Raw genomic sequence first — 15389 nt, forward strand, 5'->3', positions numbered from 1 at the left:
CAGAGTTTAAAATGTAAACTGGTTAAAGATTTCACAGAGGAACAGAAGGGGAAAGCTCTCACGTGTCCTCCCCCATCTCATTTCTCTTTATAATGGTGTCTTTTATCCCAGGCAGTAGATAAGTAGACCCAGTAAATAGAGTCCCAAATACCTTTCATTTAAATGGACAAGCGCCTTTCATTCGAATCTAGTTTACCTGCCCGCCTGGAGTTTACCAGCCTACGCGACGCGTTGGCGGGAGGGCGGGTCTGGGGGTGTGGGGCGCTCAGTGCGGGAGGGGGCTGGGTGTGGAGGGTGTGCCCTGAGAGCCGTTACCATGGAGAAAAGTAAAGCAAAACAATCGCCCAGTGCTTCCCGCGCGACACAGCTGTAAACCCTATCCCGGTCCCGAACAACATTCTCGGGGATCCTGCGGGGAACCCCGGGGTTCCAGGTCGGGCCGGGGACAGAAGGAATTTCCGAGGTCGCCCTCGGCGTGTCCTGAGCCCGAAACTTGGGGCCCGGGGCGCAGGGGTGGGGGGCGGTGTTCTGGGTGAGGCTGGGGTTAGGAAGAGGAAGCCGGATGCGGGAGACTCGGTTACCTGCAGCTCTGAGGGTCTCTACCCCAGGCTTTTGGACAATGGGAGGGGCCGGGGGAAGGGACACAGATACCATGTGTGTGTGTGTGTGTGTGTGTGTGTGTGTGTGTGTGTAAGGGGGTGAGGGAGAGAGCGAGCGAGACAGGCTGACGGGACCCTCCATCACCACCTTAAGAGCAGAAGACTGCAGGTGCGTGGGGTGGGGCTGCGAGCGAGCGAGACCCTTCTGGTTCTCACCCCAAATTACCAAACTTGGACCTTCGCTCGTCTCGCTCCCAAGAGGCCGCTGGAAGCAGTTGCTTGTGCCCGCACACCACACGGGCACGCACGGGTCTCCCTCCCTGGCAGGTTCAAAAACAGCGAGGGGCACACTCGCTTCCACATAGTTGCGTCCATGGGCCGGCGAGACAGCTAAGGTTGGGGAATCCGAACCAAGGAGTCATTTTAAGGTTCAAATCCAGTTCTGCTGAAGCCTCGGCTGGGACCTGGGTTCACGGGACACCGCCTCTCCCGCCACACTCGGGGGGCGGAAAGCATTTCTGCTCCAGGACCTCATTTCCGCAGCTGTCCGCGCGTCCCCAGTCCCCGCGGTCCGGTCCCAGCCCAATCGCTCTGGGCGCGACAAAATACGTGAAAGCCCAAGACCGCTTTCCCTAAGCACCTAAATAAGACCAACGCACCTTATCTTTCCTCCTTTCCCTGGCCTCGAGGCTTCAGCCCCACTCTGAATCCCTCTCTGGGTTGCCTCTGATTTCTCAGCTCTCATCTTTCCATGGTCATTTTCATTTCACTATCAATTTCAAACGCTTTTTAAAGAAAAAAAGAATCCTAACCCTTAAGGTCCTATTTGCCCTCGCCGGGGGTCGGGTTCCCAACCCGCCTCGGGGCTGTTCCATTTGCCCTCGGTGGGGTGCGACGAGGCTTCGAGCCCACCGTGCCCGCCGAGCACTGCACTCCGCTCTGGGTTAACCCGCCAACTTGTCGCGGTCCCAGCCGCGGAGGTCACCCACGGCGGGTAACGGTGTGGGTTCGCTGTAGGGTGCCTCTGGGCACCTCTCTGGCACCAGAGGCTAACCCTGCAGTTCTTACCCCGCCCCCTACGTGGAAGGAGGCGTTTGGCGGGGGAGGGGGTATTTTCCCGAAGCTCCAGAAAATGATCACACACTTTAGAGAAAGGATGTGCCTGCTTCCCAGCTTCACCTCGACTGGACTGCGGCCAAGATCCGCCCCACGCCGTCCCCCCTCACCTCTCCCTTCCCCTCCCCCGTCCCCCCACCTAGCGGAGGGAGAGATGCCAGCGCGGTGGAGTCATGCAGCTGGCTTGGGCACCATTGGCTCATGCCTGGAACACGCAGCAGCGAGTACGCACATCTGGCGGCCAGCCCGAGCGACTCCTGTCCTGATATGGAGAGAGAGGGCGGGAAGGTTTGTGTCCTAGCGAGCGAGTCCGGAGGACGCTCCCGGGCCGGCTCCTCCCCGCGCTTGCATCACCAGTCCCCACCTCTCCCCCCCAACACCTCCACTTTGGCCCCTCCTCCAGCCCCCTCCCTTGCCTGGTCTAGTTCGGCTGGTTCGCGGGGAGTTATTAATAGCATTACATCAGCCTGGGACTGGAGTATAATCTGGCGCGGCGCCAGCCAGAGGGCTATAAAAGGGGTGATGCAACGCACTCCCAGCCACAGTCGCACGCAGCGAGGCGGGCACTACACAGCACTCTCCCCATCGCTGCCCCAGCGGACCCGTCTGCCCGTGCGCCGGCCGTGCGCTCCGGGTGTTCGCCCGCCAGCCCCACCGACAGGCAGTCCGACCCCGTCCCGACCCCGCCCGCCCTCCGGACCCTGGCCGCTCCGAGTGGAGACCAGAGGTGAGCGCTTGGAAGTCGAGTGAGTGAGCCGGTGAGGGTGGCTCGCTTTCATTCCCTTTGCGCCCTTATAGTAACTAGTCCCGCGCCCCCTGGGCCCAGCCCCGACCCGCGCCCCCAGCCTCCGGCTTCTAAAGAACTCTGGCCGAACTTTTCCCAGCCACCGCTGCCCTTCGGCGCTTCAGAAAGTTTTTCGCCAAGAACTTTCTCTTTTGACTTGGGGCGCAAAGGGTTCCTGTTGATAGAGAGGTGGGGCTCCTGCTTCTCGGCTAGGCTGGGAACACCGCTCCTCTCCGCCTCGGCGCTTTCCTACCTCTCTGGGAGCAGGCGTGCGGAGGTGTGTTGCGCACGGGTGTCCGAGGCTCTCCCGCTCGCTGTTCGCTCCATCCCTCGCTTGGTGCCGCAGTACTGGCACTCCCGATCCCAGCCTTCCCGAGATCCGCGGAGCGGCACGGAAGCTGGGGGCTCACGGCAGGGCTGCCCCAGGAGCCGAACGGAATGAATGGAACCGAACCGAGGAACCGGGTTCGCGGCCGCAGCCGCGGCCGCGGCCGCGGCCGCTGGGAGTCGCCCTGTGCACTCGGAAGCGCAGGGCAGCAGGACAGCGCAGGCAGCCCAAGTTAGTTGGGATTAAGTTTAGAGGTGGCAGGCGCTCCGGTCCTGTACTTCGGCAGAAGACGGAGAGGGCTCCAGGCACAGGCGGGTCGGGCTTCCTGGGCCTGAGACTTCCTGTCCCAAGTTGCTCACGCCTTTCTCTCATACCTGTGGCTTTGGTTCTTCCTGTGGCGGGTTCTCAGATTTCTCCGCTTTTCCTCCATGGAGACCCGCCATAGGGAAAGCGAAGGTGCGAAGCCACATGTTCATAATTGAGAGAATGGCTTTGTGGTCTAGTGGCCAGGACCCTGAGGCCTCGGTATGCCCTGCTGGGAGATGTGGGCACTTACACAGTGCTGGCCCCCTCTGCCTGTTTGCCAGCGCGAGACGGTGTTTGGACCAGATAACGGTTAAGGTCCTTACTGGCCAGAAGATTTTCAGATTTAGAGTGGTGTAATTTCAAAAAGGGGGGAGGTAGTAGGGGGTCTTGTATGACTTGAATGAGGGAGTCTCTATCTAATGTCACTGACCAGCCTCTGAGGCAAAGGGGGAATGGAGACTTCTCTATTGGACATCTCTTCCTTTTCCAGCTTTCTTTCCATTTGGATTGGTTCTCCTTCTCTGCTCCTCCATACCCCCATTTCCATCTCATCTGCTTCCTTCCTAACCGCTTTCTTTTCTGTAATTTCATTACCTAGATCACATATGCTTCCTTACAAATAAAGGAGTTGCTAAAGCATAGGGGGTGGGTGGGGATGGGGATAGGGGGAGAGCCAAGAGGCAGGGAGAAGGGGGGGGGGGCGTTAAGACAGGAAGGATCCAAAGGCTCCAATTGTGGCCACAGGTGTGTTTCTTGCCCACACTGTGAGCCTGAAGTGCTGCCTGCCACGTTTTCTCCCAATGCACCTATTTCATTGTGGCGGACAGTTACCTCTGTTTTCTCAACTTTAAATGAAGGGGGAGTTGATATTACTGGATCCTTGTGTTGCATTTAGCACTTGTTGTAGAATAATGCTACAACACAGAGGCTCTTGCTTTCAGGATATTCCAGACTAAGACTGGGGTGAGTATAGGTTTTGCAGTTGTAAGTATCTAGCTGGTTTCAGAGATAACATGGCAGGTAACACTACAGGCCCACCGTGTGGATAAGACACAGCACTCAGCACCTGTGGCAGCTACCTTGCCTTTGGATCCTTCTGTCTAAGCCAGCGGTTCTCAACCTGTGGGTCACGACCCCTTTGGGGGTCAAACGACCCTTTCACAGGGGTCGCCTAAGACCATTGGAAAACACATATATAATTACATATTGTTTTTGTGATTAATCACTATGCTTTAATTATGTTCAATTTGTAACAATGAAAATACATCCTGCATATCAGATATTTACATTACAATTCATAACAGTGCAAAATTAGTTATGAAGTAGCAACGAAAATAATTTTATGGTTGGGGTCACCACAACATGAGGAACTGTATTAAAGGGTCGAGGCATTAGGAAGGTTGAGAACTACTGGTCTAACCCCTTCTCTCTTCCTTCTATACTCCCTCCCTGTCAAAGCCGCCTCTGGTGGGTACCAGGTTACTTGACTTGATCCTTTGTCTACCTGGCCAGTTGCTTTGTTAGTTGGATCTCTGTTGGTGATAGAAGAAAATTAGCAGTGGGTGGGTGGTCAGCAGCTTGGCCCGAGCTGGACCACTCGCCAGCTTTGGTCTTGGGCAAGTCATTACCTTCCTGGACCTCATTTTACTTAATTACAAATAAAGACGTGACCTAGATGACTCTAATATTAGGTGTTCTGTTTCATTAGATAGAGTCCATGATTTCTTCCTTTTTCAAATGGCTGGGCATGGAGCAGGGTTAGTGACTCCAAGTGTCACCCATCCTGGAAAGGAGGAAGTACATAGCCAGGACACCACAGAAACCAGAAATGGTTTCATTAGTGAGAACTAGTTATTTCATAAGTGCCATAGGAGACAAGCTGGTGCCAGCAAATAGAGGGGTGGAATTGACCTGGTGTGTGGGGAGCCTGGGGTCAATCAAAGTGCAAAAGAAGCTGTGACTGACGTGAATGTCTTGAGGGTTCCAGTTAGTTCCTGATGAATAAGCTGTATTGACAACAGCATTGAGTTCCCTCGAAATGGGGAAAGTGGAATCATAGTAGTACTGGAGACTCAGGATGTGTGTAAACTCACCTTCATGAATCTCATCTGATCTTCCTGACAGCCCTGTGAGGGAACTCGGGCAGGAGGTATGGGTCTCATTTCACAGATGAGGAGACTGAGGCCCTGAAAGCATGAGTGGCTTCTTGGTGGGTACTCAGCTTGTCACTGGGAACATCTGGTCCTGAAGCCCAGCCGTATACCTCCAACCTTCAAGTGGGCTGGGAGAAAGACCAAGCAAGATATGAAGTTAGCAAAAGACCAATGTTGGCTTCTGACTTTAAGATGTTTTATGAACAGTGGGTAGTGGAAAGTTAAAAGTGAAAATTCAACACAGTCGTTTGTAGCTACTAGGAAATAAAATCTAGGAGCTGAATTTCCAGTTAAAGAAATACATGAGTAAAGTTTCACTTTCTTGAAAATGATGAAACCACCAATGATACGACGTGATTTCTGATCAGAGATAACGAAGCAGAAGCAAAATGCAAGTGCTTTGTAGCAAGTGTGGACAATTTTAAGATCAATGTAGAAAGTCAACTCAGAAAATCCCCAAACATATTGTTTTCTTCAATGAGGGGGATGTTAAAAGGTCTCAACATTCACGGGAAAAAGTTGTCTGAAGATTTTAACTTCGTTTTCCTTGTAGGGACACAGCCTGCGTCTGGGCTGAATCATACCTTAAGAGAACTGAGTAAAGAAGTAACTAGAAAGTATTTCAAAAAAACTAAAAAAAAAACAACCCCAAGCTTGAGCTGAGTGCAAAGAAAGCCCAAATCTCTACAGATAGAACTACTTTACATTCTGAAAAGCATTTAACATTTTTACAACCCATTTCTGTCCCCAAGTAAGCCCACCCAATGCTTTTCATAAAGACATTCCATACCACTGACATTCTTCACTTTCTTTCATCAGGACTGCTGACTTTACACTAAGAAGGAGGGGGGAAACATTCCCAAACAGCAGACCTCAAGCCTCGAAAGCTCATTAATAAACTTAGTTGTGTGGGGAAATGGAACTACACACAACTGTGTGGAATTCAGACTACCCATGTAGAAGGGAGCCATCTAGTCCTCCAAACAAAGGCAAGCCCAGTGGTAGCTTTGAATTCCATCCCTGAACTACTGGATTTTTAATGAAGTTAGAAGGGGAGGGAAAGCATGAATGCATGGGAGAATCTTAAGCCTCTGGCTTTAGAAGGCTGTTTTCTCTGAGTTTATTACCTGCCAGAGACAAGTACCCTCCCAGCATCCTAAGGTTATAGGATTAAGCTAGTAGAACCTCAGTTCAGACTCATGACATGGGCTTTATAGAAGAGTTACATACATTTCCTGGGTTCCTCTGAATAGTCAACGGTGGCATTTGTTGGCCTGGAATTCTTGCCTCCAACAGTATATCACAGATTGTAAGGGGGAGTTAGACTAGGTCAGAGTGCTCTATTCAGAAGTGTTTGCGATCAAAGAGAGTGACCAGCCACCCTCCTACCTGAATCTCACAGAGTGTGTGTCAGAGAGCCAGCCCTGTGCCTGAGAGATCCCTGGGAGGCCCAGTAAAAGCATACCCCCTAGTTGTATTATGTTCCCAAGGCAAATTCATGTATTATTATTTCCTCAACTCCTTGTACAATTCGATGAGAAAATAGGACGATTGTTATTAGCTTTCTTTTATATAGGTGAAGGAAGGGCATTGGGAGTTAGGATGACATATGAGTAAGTGAGCCTTAAATCTTGATCTTCTGACCCCAATCTAGGAATTTTGTAGATAAAAGGCCTGCTTATATATATGCCAAAACGGGAGCAGCAGCCTGAGTGTGTACCCTGACATAGAAAGATCAGCAAATTCATTACCTAGGGTTCAAGTTTCCCCTGTGGCTCTTTCCTCCAGCAATTTAGTTCCGGGACCCCCACCACCCCTATGCCTACTCCCACCCCCATGAAAAATTTGCTCTGGTTTTTTGTTTTTGCAATGTGGAATGATATTCTATATATTAAGGACATGAGTTTTGGAACCAAACCAAATTCCAAATCCTGATGCTGCCTCACACTGACTTTAGGCAAATGATTTAGCTTGTATAAATCTCAGTTACTCCATCTATAAAATGGTGCTAGGACCTAACTCAACTAGGTTCTCATGAGGATTAAATGAGATAAATCACATTAGGTTTCTGGTGTGAAGGAGGCACTCATTAAATGTTAGCAATTTGTTGATGGGCTTCCTGTCTGGTTGGACTTGTCTTAAGGACGACAGATCCCCAGATTGAGAAGAACTCTCCAGGGAGCCCCTAACTAGATAATCCCCACCCTCATCGCCCCTGGACAACTGACTGCCTAGACAAGGGGGAACAGGAACAGCCAGTGATGGAGGAAGTATATGGCGGGAAGAAATTTATGGGGACCATGGAACTGTTACTGTTTCTACCTTTTCTTTTCCTATTAGAGGCCCGGTGCATGGGGTCCCTCGGCCTGGCCTGTGGGGATCGGGCTGAAACCAGCTCTCTGACATCCCCTGAGGGGTCTGGATTGTGAGAGGGTACAGGCCAGGCTGAGGGATCCCACCAGTGCATGATCAGAGCCAGGGAGGGACTGCAGGAGAGTTCCAGGGTGTGTCCAGCCCATCTCACCCAGTCCCAATAGGCTGGACCCCAGCAGCAAGCTAACCTACTGGTCAGAGCATCTGCCCCCTGGTGGTCAGTGCACATCATAGCAACTGGTCAAACAAACAGTTGGACACTTAGCATATTAGGCTTTTATTACTAGTATATAGGATTGTCTTTTTGGATTCCTTGGGCTGTAGAATGATAGAGGTAGACAGGACCGCAGAAGCCATTTGCTTTGACCACCCCTTCCTGATTTCATGTATTTAGTCGGGCAGTCTTCAGTGGTCAGCAAGCATTGGGAGCAGCCAGGGCCAGGCACTGTGCCAGGCTCTGGGATAGAGTGACAGCAGAGACTCAGTGCCCATGCTGTAGGAACTCTCAGTAATGTGCTGGGTGAAGACTGGGTCTCAGAGAGCTCAGGTCACACTGCCCCTTAGCACCAGAGACAGTGCCCCGGGTCCCCTTTGGCCCCCAGACCAAGGCTCTGCACAGACACCACAAGGCTGACCAAGACCTCCAGACGAGGTCCAAATTCTTAGCTCCTTACTTTATTCTGAGGTCTTTGCTTCATTAAGCTTAACTTTACAAAGGGGCTACTACTGGTCCCTTGTGATCTGAAACCCTAGCCCCCAGATCCTGCCAAGGACTGGCACAAAGAAACTCGCCTGCCACGGTTACCATCCTCATGCTCATTTATTTGGATCCAACTTCCTGAGGGAGAATTGTCAGAGATAGATTTGCTACATTCAGGGGTCCCCCACGCCTTGCTTTACTTCCACTTATTGACAACTTCAACTTGATTTCAGATGCCAAGTTTCTTTTTTCAAAAAGAGACTGGAAATGAGGTTACATAATAGTTTCATTTTTTTAAATGCTCTTCCTCTTTCAGTATTGTTTGAGGCTACATTTGCATGTATGCACACCAGCCAACACTAATGCTTTTGAGAATTCGAAACGCCAACCCTGATCAACTTCAGTGAGGCATTTTATCCACATCACTGAGCTGTGTATTTTAAGAACCTGTTTTACTCAAGCTGAGGATGGCATGAAATGAAAACAAAACAAGCCTGAGGGCTTATGAGACTTTCCCTGGGGGTGGGACTTGGGTTGGAGGTTGCAGGTGTGGTGGGAGTTGGCCCCATGCCCCCAATCCCTGAAGTAGTTTGGGTTTCGATGTGTCTTTCAGCAAAATGATGCTTCAACACCCAGGCCAGGTCTCTGCCTCGGAAGTCAGTGCCACTGCCATCGTCCCCTGCCTGTCCCCTCCTGGGTCACTGGTGTTTGAGGATTTTGCTAACCTGACACCCTTTGTCAAGGAAGAGCTGAGGTTTGCCATCCAGAACAAGCACCTCTGCCACCGGATGTCCTCTGCACTGGAGTCGGTCACTGTCAGCAGCAGACCCTTTGAGATGGCAGTCACGAAAGCCCAGGTAGGTGTCTGTTCTTTCAGCAGGTGTTTTTCCTACACCTGCACACCTACCACATGCAGGGGCTGCAGCGTGAATAACACAAACTACTACCCTCAGGGAGCTTATTTTCTACTGGGAGGAGACAGGTAATACACAAAAGAAGTAAATACATAATATGTGAGACTGAGCAAAGGAGAAAAATAAAGCAGCAAAGGGGGACTGAGAGTGGTCCCCCTGGCTGTCATGTTGAGAATGGGCAGTAGGAACAAGGGCAGAAGCAGAATACAGAAATGAGACTGTTGCAGTAATCCGGGCAAACAAAGGCAGGTCTGCATCAGTATGGAAGCAGGTGTGGAGAAGTGGTTGCGTCTGGGTCTGTCTGGAAGGTAAAGCTGATTGGCTGGCAGATTGGTTTTCTCTGAGTTTATGAAACCAGCCAAGCGGAGGGCTCCAGGGTGGCTCCAAAACTTCTGGTCTAACTGTAAGGATGGCACAGCTATGTGCTACTGAAATTGGGACATTGGTCAAGGACAGGAGTCCATCCTATTGGACGCCCCGGGGAGGAGGCAGTTTGATGCGTGGGATAGGAGTTCAGAGGAGAATCCGGGCTAGAGGTGCGGAGTTAGAAGCCACCAGCATATGGATGTTATTTAAAGCCATGGTCCTGTGTGAGCTCACCTTCTGTGTCCAATCATTCTAAAAAAGCACCAAGTATATTTAATTCCATCATACAAGGACCCAGGTGGCCAGACTATGGAGCAAGGACCCCCAGCCATGCCCACAACTGTGTGTAATGCTCACAGCCTTGGTACCAGATTGTGCTCCAAGTTCACTTCTGTCCCTCACACTTGCACTGCTCACCACTCAGCGACCTTTTACAAGACACCAGGAGTAACAGACATGGTGAGAAGTCTGAGAGGTGATTGCTGGCGATGCTGTGGTGGCTCAAGAACTCAGAGCTGAGGTCTTGGAAGTTTTGTTGGCCTTCCTCAAGGGCACAAGAGGGGAGTGTTTGGGGCTTAACTGGCATGAACACTGCCTTTGGACCTGGAGTCGTGGAACTGGCCAAAAAGGAACTGAGTTTTAAAGGAAGTTGGTTAAGAATCTTTATGATTCTATAAAAGGGGCGGTGATTCTATAAATAAGGGCTTTATGAATCTATATAAGGGTGAATGAAATGACAGTTTTTAAGGGTCTAACATAAGACCTGGCTGATAGTTCAGTGACTGGTAGAGGGGACTACTGTATGATGCTATCATTAGGGGCACTGGCTGGGCCCTCATTAACCTGAGGGGCTGTCATTGGTACCCAGCCCAATAGTGGACAGTGCCGGTTGGATATTGTGACACACAAGGGAATATTTATTTTAACTTTATAATTAAATATCTTGAGATAACAGTGCAATGGAAGTAGGAGGACCACCATAGAAAGGAGAGCATTCTGAAGGATATTTTGAGGGTCTCCAAAGGAAGAGGTAGGTAGCCTGTTTTGTGGAAAAACTCCTTAGAGCCACCCCACCCATCTGTGATTCTGTGTTCCTCAAGTGATCTTCTGACCTTAGGCTAGTATAATAAGTAGATTTTCCTACTGGGAGGAAAATGCACCAACTGACCTATTGAATATTCTGGTCCCCTTGGCTGCTGTAATCCTCAACGTAAAATAAGACACTGAGCCTCTGAAACCCATAGGCATCCCATGCATTTGGGCGGCACGAGCCTGTTCCCCAGTCCCAGCCACTTCTGGGGAGGCCACATGGTGCAATGAGGCAGTTGTGACCTGGAGACGACACAGGACAAGGAACCGAAGGCCTGGAGGACATCAGGGTTTCGTAACCTACTGATCTGCTGACCATGAGCTGGTGATTCCCAGGTCTCCCTGGGCATGTAACTACATGAATAGATCAGTATTTATATGTTGGTTAAACTCGTTTCCATGTTAAACTGATAGGACTGAGCTAAATGGCCTCTGGAAAGGCTTTTTCATCTCTGACAGTGTGACTCTGAGATGTGCTCTCCTTTCAAGTACTTTCTCACATGAGAAAACCCTGAGTCCTCCCCCACCTACCCAAAAATGTCTGTAGGAAATGTCAAGGAAAAAATGGCAAAGGCAATACTAGAATTGCTGAGTTGTTGATGAAGACGTAGATGGTGAGGTTAATAATAACTAAAGCTTACATGGCACTGATCATAAGCTATACACTGTGCAAAGCATTTACGTTTACTAATTTGACCCTCATCATAAGATTATTGATCCTGTTTTACAAATGAGGAAACTGAGGCTCAGAAGAACATGATAACTTACCCGAGGTCTCACAGATAATAGGTAGTCAAGCTGGGATTCAAGGCAATTTAGTCTAAACCTAAATGTCTGCCTGTGTGGTTCTGGGATCCAGGATATGAAAGGTAGAATTTCTCTCACAATATTTCCCCCTTGGGCATTGTTTCTCTAAATTGCAAGGCCTTCCATCTCAGTACAAACAAAGTCAAGTTTCCTCTAATCCAAATGACTAGTAATAAGTCAGATGTGAGGCAAGTATGGCTGCCAGGATTTCTTTGGTTTGAGGTATTGCTCCCACACCCTTTCCCACTGTCCAGAGCAGTGACAAGTGACAAGACAAGGTCTGCCATTAGCACCCTAAAAAACCATTACCCACTCAGCCCACCGTGATGTTTCCCCCAGCAGGACTCTGGTCTTGAAGCCAGGTCCAGCAGCCAGACTTTGCTGATTCCTCATCAGTCCTCAGACAAAGTCAGGATCATAGTGAACTTCCAGAGCACCAGATCCTAAAACAGGATAGGGTGTTTTTTTTTCTCTGAGGAGCCCCAGGGCTGGCTCAGGGGGAAGCACAGGGGAAGGTTAAATCATTGGATGGTTCTAGTTTGCCACCCATTGGTGGCACCAAGCCATGGGCTGATTATGCCACTTTGGTTGGGACTGTGCTTGGGTTTCTCTTCTCTAGGAGCCCCATGGGCATCTCCTGATTTCAGGAAGGAGGTGCTTTGATTCTCCAGGTGAAGATAGAGATGAATGGCTGCCCTTGGGTCTTGAATCAAAGTAATGGGGCGGGGGGGAGAGGAGAGGACAAGGTGGCCAGGTTACTGAAGTCATTCCTGGTTCTAGGGGAAAGGACATAGTTACCAAACAGAATCTGTTTCCTGTTCTAAAGGATTACTGTTATTACCACTTGCTATCCATTTGGATATCAAACTCCTATTTCAAAATCCAAATACATTTTTAAAATAAGCTACATTTTGATTTACCAATATTGACAATATAATTTTAACTAACAGCTCTTTGATTTTCATTATTCATTCTTAAGGGTGAATAATGTATGTGTGTGGTGGGGTTTTGTGTAAGTCTGGGGCTTGCCATTATGGCTGCCCTGGGTTGCCAGTTTTTGCTGGCAATAAAAGGCAGTGTATTTGAGATGGGTCTCATTTCTTGCCTCCCATTAAGCAGGTGCCCCTTGGATTTTACAGGTAGCCCCTGAAGAAGATGAAAGGAAAAAGAGGCGACGGGAAAGAAATAAGATTGCAGCCGCCAAGTGCCGAAACAAGAAGAAGGAGAAGACAGAGTGTCTGCAGAAAGTGAGTGTCTTCTTGCCTTGCCCTAACCTCCTGCTCATGCCTGTCACCCACCAACCTCATGTCAGGATCTGAAGGGGAGTTAAGAAGCCTCCTACCCAGAAGTGTTTACCCAAGAAGGGTGTTGTAGCTGGGAGCAGAAATGCCAGTGGCTGAATGAGGAGTTAGCAAAGCTGTTAGCACAATGAATGGGACTCTGAATGTATGAAAGCAGGTGTGTGAATTAAAAACCACAGCAGCCGCGGCCAGTCCCTACATGTCCAGCAGTTTCCAGGCTGCAGGATATGTCAGCCCAAAGAGGCTTCACTCGCCCGTTCTCCTGAGAAAAGGGAGCTGCCAGCTCTCATTTGGCTCACTATGAAACGCCTTTAATTAATCTCTTCAAAACAAGTTATTTCCTTAATCCACAAGCAGTGATTAAACTTTCCTGGTATTCCTGGGTCATTCTTAACTCTGCAGCCCTTCTCCTTGGCTCACCCAATAGGCTTTTAGCTTCTGGCTGCATCTAGCCAGCTCCCCTCCCCACAGGGAACGGCATCTGTGGCAGGCTGGGCAGCTCATGCTGTAGTCTTTCCAGTATTTATGTCTTTTTCCCCCAAGTATGGACAGGCCAGGGCAGAGTCATCACCCAGATTCCACAGGTCCCCAAGGGTTCTGTTGATTGCTTTAGGGAGTCAGTGAAACTAAGACAATTTGTGTGTTGCCATGTACATTCTTTCTGGGGAGATGAGCTTCTCAGTGAAATGAGTGACTCAGAAGACAAAGCACCATGAGCCCAGATTTCGCTCCAGCCCCCAAAGCCCTTGTAGGTCCAGAAGACCTGCACATGGGCTATTGGACTCATCAGAGGAGACCTCTGAACCATTGATTCCACTGCAGCCTCATTACTATTAGAGTCACAGCCTGCCTCAACCTTGAGTGGGAACTCAAGGGCATTGCTAAAGAAGTCTCTAAGTGCTAAGGCTTCTCCAGAGTCTGGATTCTCCCAAACCTAAGGCTGCTCCTCCGGCTTCGTGGGGCACTGTAGCAGGGAGCCATGGCATTGCCTCTGCAGGCCATTTCCAACTAGATGAGACCCCACATGTCCCAGATGCTACCCTATCACCCAGGGGCCACTCCCTGGCCACCCCCTCCTTGCTGTACCTTGGCTCAATTCCTAATAACTCTGTTGCTTGTCCTTCAGGAGTCAGAGAAACTGGAGAGTGTAAATGCTGAACTGAAGGCCCAAATTGAGGAGCTCAAGAATGAGAAGCAGCATTTGATATACATGCTCAACCTCCATCGGCCCACGTGTATTGTCCGGGCTCAGAATGGGCGGACTCCAGAAGATGAGAGAAACCTTTTTATCCAACAGATAAAAGAAGGAACATTGCAGAGCTAAGCAGTTGTGGTTATGGGGGCAACTGGGGACTCCTCATTGCATCCTCCTTTTACATCCAAACCCCTGCAGCCATTGAGATCTGACTTCCTCTCAAATCCCAGCAGCAAAGAACTATGGAGGCAGGATGGCTCGGTGTCTCAGCTGGGCCTCTCCACTCTGCCCCAGAGCAGACTTCGGACCAGAGCAAGGGCATTTTTGCCTCAACTCCAGGATTTAGGCCTTAACATACCAGCCATTCTTGGATTCTCCAGATGACCCCTGGTTAGTGTCCTGCCCACCTTTCATCTGGATTCTACAAAAAACAGGAACTCCCACCATTAGGATTCATGCAGAAGTGTCTGTACCTTGGGTGGGTGGGTGGGTGGGGCCACCTTCTCCCTTGCCACTCCCACAGTCACTAGTAGGGGACATGGAGTGAGAATGGCTTTTAGCAAAGTTGTGCAATGGCCAGGCTTGTGCTTCTAGCCAATATGCTGTTATGTACAGGAATTACTGTGTGCAAGGCGTTTGTTTCACAACTAAGCACTGTGCTCTCCTGATGTGTGCTCTGACAACACTGGTATGACTTGTTCGAGACTTTTCTCAGATCTAGTGTCTGAGAGTTTGAGGGACTACTATCATGTGGAGTGTCTTACAAAATGTTCAGGTGGCTGAAAGAGCTTGTCAGCCCAGGAGAACAGAATTTTGCCAGCCAGCAGTGCCGTTTTGTGCCAACAGAGCAGGCCTCCTTTCCCTTGGCACTCAGGCATTAGTGCAAAATTCCTGGGCAAGACTGCAGGCCCTCTGTCCCGGGAAGAAAGCAGAAAGTCCGCCTTCCAAAGGTTAGGACTCTGCTCAGTGGTTTAGGTCAGGAGTTATTCCTAGGCCAGTAAGAGCCAAAGAATATTCCATTTTCCTTTACTTGCAGTTGAAAACCACATTCAGTAGAGGTGCGTTTGAAGCTAGGTGATGCCTAGGCGTTCGCATTATTGAATGTGAATGGCATTGTTTTTGTCATGCAGATGTTTATAGAAATCTGGCCCAGAGCATGTACAGCTGTGAGAGGTCATTCACACTGGCCACGAGAACTCTGGTCTGTTTAAATTCTGATGTTTCTGTGAAATTCTCAGAGTGTTTAATCCTACTCAATAGTATCATTACAATTTTCTGTAAGAAAAAATATATTACTTATTTATCCTAGTATTCCTGTCAATATAATAAATATTGAAACAAATATATGGTAAACTTAA

The 15389-nt window shown here is 49.6% G+C and overlaps 1 protein-coding gene across 3 annotated transcripts; it reads left to right on the top strand.

Moving 5' to 3' along the window:
• The first annotated feature begins 2234 nt into the window (after positions 1-2234).
• ATF3 (activating transcription factor 3) lies at positions 2235-15389 on the top strand. 3 transcript variants are annotated; one of them, XR_009449852.1, is made up of 4 exons: positions 2235-2461; positions 8973-9216; positions 12652-12782; positions 13963-14004. XR_009449852.1 is itself a non-coding variant. In XM_059674268.1 (4 exons), the coding sequence occupies exons 2-4, from the start codon at positions 8977-8979 to the stop codon at positions 14158-14160; spliced, it is 546 nt and encodes a 181-aa protein (XP_059530251.1). In that variant the 5' UTR covers positions 2309-2442; positions 8973-8976; the 3' UTR covers positions 14161-15389. The 3 variants fall into 3 exon arrangements, 1 of the variants encoding a protein (XP_059530251.1); XR_009449853.1 differs by having other exon boundaries at positions 2236-2461; positions 12655-12782; XM_059674268.1 differs by having other exon boundaries at positions 2309-2442; positions 12675-12782; positions 13963-15389.

Source organism: Myotis daubentonii, chromosome 18, assembly GCF_963259705.1.
Source record: "Myotis daubentonii chromosome 18, mMyoDau2.1, whole genome shotgun sequence".
NCBI lineage: Eukaryota > Metazoa > Chordata > Mammalia > Chiroptera > Vespertilionidae > Myotis > Myotis daubentonii.

Bases quoted from the DNA above. Each gene is read 5' to 3' on its own strand.
- ATF3 (XM_059674268.1), top strand. From the start codon at position 8,977: ATGATGCTTCAACACCCAGGCCAGGTCTCTGCCTCGGAAGTCAGTGCC. The intron at 9,217-12,674 runs GTAGGTGTCTGT...TGGATTTTACAG, and splicing joins TGGCAGTCACGAAAGCCCAG to GTAGCCCCTGAAGAAGATGA. The intron at 12,783-13,962 runs GTGAGTGTCTTC...CTTGTCCTTCAG, and splicing joins AGACAGAGTGTCTGCAGAAA to GAGTCAGAGAAACTGGAGAG.